Source organism: Pagrus major, chromosome 1 (genome assembly GCF_040436345.1).
Source record: "Pagrus major chromosome 1, Pma_NU_1.0".
In the NCBI taxonomy this organism is placed as follows: Eukaryota; Metazoa; Chordata; class Actinopteri; order Spariformes; family Sparidae; genus Pagrus; species Pagrus major.
Window position 1 is genome coordinate 24,364,544 of NC_133215.1, and position 5,491 is coordinate 24,370,034.

The 5,491-nt window shown below is 45.8% G+C and overlaps 1 protein-coding gene across 1 annotated transcript; it reads right to left on the reverse strand.

Moving 5' to 3' along the window:
• Nucleotides 1–581: 581 nt before the first annotated feature.
• LOC141004029 (fibroblast growth factor 20-like) lies at nt 582–2,559 on the reverse strand. Its single transcript, XM_073475529.1, has 3 exons — nt 2,226–2,559; nt 1,032–1,135; nt 582–883 (listed from the first exon to the last, which is right to left on the reverse strand). Exons 1-3 carry the CDS (start codon nt 2,557–2,559, stop codon nt 638–640), a joined length of 684 nt encoding a protein of 227 aa, XP_073331630.1. The 3' UTR covers nt 582–637.
• Nucleotides 2,560–5,491: the final 2,932 nt, after the last annotated feature.

The window sequence follows — 5,491 nt, forward strand, 5'->3', positions numbered from 1 at the left end:
ACCCGTTTCTCAGAACAGACACGGCTGCTTTCCAGTGCATAAAACTACCTTTTTGTGTAAACCAGCCACACTCTATAGTGGATTATGCATTTTTCAATAAATCGTTTACTTAGCAGCCACAGTAGTGTTTTGAATAAAGTTAAAAGGCCTACTGAAAACAGTGGAATTGACAAGACTGTCAAAAGCTACTAGCAGCCAGTTGTTAATCTCATTTATTAGTTCCCACACTTTTGTCCTCTTCAACATGCAGTTTGGACGAGCAGGTAATTGGATTTAATTAGTGGAAACTCAAAGGAAATCCTTGTATCTTCTGTTTGGCCACCAGGGCTTCTGCATAGGACAACAAAGGGTGAAATTAGGGACCCAGGTGGCCCTTGTGTCTGTCATGGGGCCTTCATGGCATCCACAGAAGTTCCTCTGTGCTGTTTATTCAAACTCCCTGCCTAGTCGGCTTCAGAGAGGGTGTCTTTCCTTCCTCCATGCCAGCGGTGGGGAGTGTTGATTTGGTGCACTTCTTATAATCCTGTTTTGTCCAGACCAACAACATCTCCCTCAGAAGTGGTCAGGATTAGGTGCACTTGGGTAGCCTTTCAGCTCATACCAGCTCTGACGAGGTCATGGTAACGCCACCTCAGTCTCAGCTCTGGCCCAGTATGTCCCTGTACAGTTCCGGTACTCTATCTGGGTCTACGGGCCTCGGTAGGAAGTGAGTGAATCTCTGATGTCGCCTTGACCTCGTTCCATCCCGAGACGTCCCGTCTTTGTTCAGAGCAACAAAGTAAAATGCGCCTTTTTCTCCGTGTCGATAGATGTTGGATGAGTAGGTGTTGTACCAGTTCTCCTCAAATTGCTCCCTAAAAACACATTCGGCCGACAGCTTCTCCTGCAGGAAGAAAGACAAGCAGAGACAAATGTGAGTTAAGTGATGCAAAATGTGCCATCTGGTGGCCATGGCTTACACATCAGATATGATGCGAGTTGAAATATAAATCTGTGGTGTTTAGTGTCTACTCAGTATGGTGTGTACTCACCGATCCGTACAGTTCTCCCTTGCTGTTCATGGCGAGGTAAAGGCCACTGTCCACACCTCTGATGCTAACCAGTCCCACAGCCAGACTGATGAACTCCAAAATACCTGCACATACAAACACATTTCATTACATTACATTCAGTTGACAGACACTTTTGTACAAAAATTATTTAAAGTACATTTAACACTTATAAATATGATTTGAGATTACATAGGATAATATGGCAGAGTTTCTATGGTTTGTTCCACTACAACATCCTATTATATAACGTATGGGAAATAATTTACAAGCAAAATGAAACGTATCTGAAGGTGGTCAGCAGTCAGACTAAAAGTACAGTTAATAACTCTATGTCTATCCACACCAGCTGACTCTGACAAGCAAGGCTGGGAGTCTGGAATGGCCTCTGGCACAAAGTTGCATCCAAGTCTCAAATGGAATGAATCAAGTGCCAGAAGCTCCACAGCCTCGCAGCACTCAGAGAAATCTCTCAGAGATCTACTTTTGATCTGCCGTAAGCTGCGGCTGTTTATCTTTATAACTGGAGATAAGCTGGTAAAAGTAAAGAAAAGCTTCCAATCTAATCTCACAAAGGAAATGTGTTGGAAATGTGCAAACAGAAAATACTCTGTGTCACACCTGGAAAGCTTATTTATCTTGAAATAAGGGATGTTTCTTTTTCATGCATTGGAACATCTACTGGCAGCACCACAGACTGCAGTTCAGTGTTACTAAGGCAGCAGCAGCTGCCATCACAGTGGGCTACTACATGAGCCTATGATTAGTATTTGATCACAGTAACCTGTATGACTGGAGTGATGTTAACAGTTTTCATGATTACACCCGCACTTAGCTCTCATTTATTTCCCATCTGAATCTAATTCTATCTATACTGTTCATTATACCAGTGAGAATTAAGGAAATTAAAATTCAGACATTATATTTGACTTTGTCCTGTTTTTAATCCCTCTCACTCAGTGTGTATATATGTGTGTGTGTGTCAGTGCCTCGAACACAAGGATACCTGTCAGTCCTTCTGCTATCTTTTATTATTTTATTTCTGCTTAGTGTAGCACATAATTGAAAATAGATAGATAGATATTACTACCTATAATAATAATAATAATAATAATAATAATAATAATAATAATAATAATAATAATTCTAATAATAATAATAAAATGAATATAGTACCGAATCTGCTGTGGTCCTTCCTGGTGCCCTGCACGGTGCCGTCGGGACGGATCTCCAGGTGGAAGCCGGTCCTGCAGTAGAGCTGCCGCCGCCTCAGAATCCCCTTCAGATGGCTGAGGCTCGCCAGGCTCCGGGACAGCCTCTCCGCGGACACCAGGTGCTCCTGCTGCTGTCCCTGTCCCCCCATCATCAGTCCGGTTACCGAGTTGTAGTCCACCGCCCCGGCTGGGGTGAGCACGAAATGAGAGCCGACGGGAGCCGGAGCTGCACCCGCGGGGCCAAAGCTGTCCAGAAACCCGTTGACGAAGCTCCCAACCTCCGTCGCTGCCCCCATCACAGAAAAGACACCCGATCCGGTTTACAGCACGGGAGATCCAAGTCGAGGTCCGAGTGATGAGCAGAGGGAGCCTCGGTGGCGAGGGTCAGCCCGTGGAGCGGAGAAAGGGAAAAGTTGGACGTGCAGGGCGCAGAAAATCCCCAATGAGTGCGCGTTTTGGCGCAGTCACCAGCACCGTTAATTAGACTGTCAGCTAATTGAGATTGAACTCCCGCGTTATCTTGATGCATGCAGGTATCCCCGGTTGCAGCAGCCCGTGTCCCTTCTCCTCTCCTCTCTTCTGCTATTTATCCCCCTCTCCTGTCCTCTGCCCGCTCCCTCTCTCTCCTCTTCACCTCGGGATACTCCCCTTTGCTCCGGAGCACTTCAGGGTTTTCCTCTCTCTCTCTCTCTCTCTCTCTCTCTCTCTCTCTCTCTCTCTCTCTCTCTCTCTCTCTCCTCAATTCACTTCAGCCTTTTTATTTCTGCGGTACCCTCCGCTCCTCCAGCAGCAGCAGCAGCAGCAGCAGCAGCTTGTAACGCAGTGAGACTAGTACGCTGCGCTCCACATCTATATAACGCAATACTCCCAATGGAAATTAACCCCGGGTTGCCTTTTTATGCAAATGCGGCCCGATCTCCTCCCTGCACGGCTCATTTCTGTTCCCGTTTGAAACGGTGGCCCTTCATCCCTCCGCTCATCGCTCTCCTCTGCCTCATCTTTGATGTTCGGTTTCAGTGCAGGGAGCGCAGGGATTTGTAAAGGAAATTAAAAAAAAAAAAAAACTACTAATAAAAATGTGCCTGACAGGCTTATGTTCCCCTGTTTCCCCTTGCAGCAGTGGTTTAACTGGAGCTCTTGCATAGACGCAATGTCACATTTGCTTGTGGGCACTTCAGGAGTGGCTGGCTCCGGACTGAACTGTGCGCGTTAAAGAGTCGCAGGGGGAGTGGAGCGCACTCGGTGACAACTTGTGTGTGAAATGGACACAGAGAGGGAAAGAGACAGGGAGAGAGAGTGAGTGTTTATGTGTCAAACAGCATGAAAGTGATATTGCCATTACCCTAAACGCTTTACAACCCCACGCCCCCCGTTTCCAAATGACTCAGGTGCGGCGGGAGAGAGAGAGAGAGAGGAAAGCCCCCATTTGCGTAATTTTCGCACTCGGCTGCTGATTTATTGCCCCTGTTTTATGTAAGCCAGCCGCACGTTTACAGCGGCCGCGCAGACACAAACACAGACACACACGAGCGCACACACACACGCACCCACACACACCTGTGCAAACGGCATCACTTGACTGTCAATCCCTTCATTGATCTTCCCACGAGGCTTTGAACAGCGCAGGAGCCCATATACTCCTTAATTGTGGTCTTAAAAGACGAATCAAAGACGCAGATGCTTCAAAGTGCGGGGATCTTGTAAGGGGATCAGGCAATAACAGCCAGAAGAAGGGAATATACCTGTTTGAACTGCAAGCTCAGATAATACCCCGACACTTGACACTTGAAGGGCTTCATGAAAAAAAATGAGCAGCTGTTAATTCTTTATGTAAATGCGCCGAGTTTGTTATGCATATACATCTTTTTGAACGTATTCTATTGTCTTTTATATGCAGATAAGAAAAACCCTCCTGAATACAGAAACAAATCGATTGCCTCATTTTTGAATCTTTATGGGGTATTCCGTATAAAAATAATGACAAATCTGAATATGATAAAAAAGATGGTTGTTGGCTCACACATTGACACAGTTTAATATCCTGTTTCTCTTTATTAACATCAATATAATAAGTCCAGATCTGCGTGTGTTGACCATGGGGTCAAACCGCAGAGCACACGCGTGATTCAGACTGGGGTTTCATCTAAACAGTGGCACGCACAGGGGTCCATGTTCAGCCTATATGGCATTGATTTTGGCAGCTATAGCTGCAGACACGCGCTCGCACACATGACACGCACGCGCGCACACAGCTGGCCCTTCCCTTGGGAGCTGCGTTGATAAATGAGTTGAAGGTGCAGAGGTGTTTGTGTGTGGTCGCTGCACGTCAGGTCGTTTTGTAGTCGTGTCCAGCATGAAGGGAAGACAGAGGCATTGTGGGACATCATGTGTGTATTTTCTATTTTATTTCTATGTATATACTGTATATATATTGTGTGTATGTGTGTGTGGCAGATAAACGTGCATCCATGTACGTCCTTCTGCCTCTTTCCCTCGCTTCATTAGTATTTATGACCAGCGACTAAAAAAAGGAACTTTTTTTTTTTTTTTTTTAAAGGAAACGAGATCGATCTGAACTGCCTCCAGGCTGATCAGATCCTGATACACTCGATATCGACCGGGCCACAGGGAAGATGTCAACCACACTGCCACATTTCCAGGCAGGCTTACGAGGTACAAGTAGTAACCAGTTCCCAGGATCACATGGTTTGCTTTAAAGTATATTTTCTATAGGTTTACTGCCCTGTTTGTGTGACAGTGTGAAGCCAACCATAGCAGTCATGGAGGAGGAGGAGGAGGCCCCCAGGGTTATACCCCCCACCCCTCACCCACCCACACACACACACACACACACACACACAAAGAAATTACAACCTAATCGAATGCCCGGGTAATGGAATAACTGAATAAGTAGCCTAGAGGTTATTAATGCAAGTGCTTTCCAAACCAGGGAACTCCAGGGGTCCTTGAAAGCAGCATTCAGAAGGCCCAATATCACATTTTTGACTTGATCATAATTTAATCGGCTAAATGCCAGTTAGAAAATGCATCTGAGATTTTACGCTCACCACTTTGGCGTTCCTGAGTTCAAAAACCAACCACAAAGAAAGCTTTTGTTCGTTATCGGACAAATGAGGCAGTGCAGGACCTTTGTGCTTCTGCTTGGAGCTCTGTTAGCCTTTATGTAAATAATTAAAATGGCCAGATTTGAAGCTACAGTCAATACAG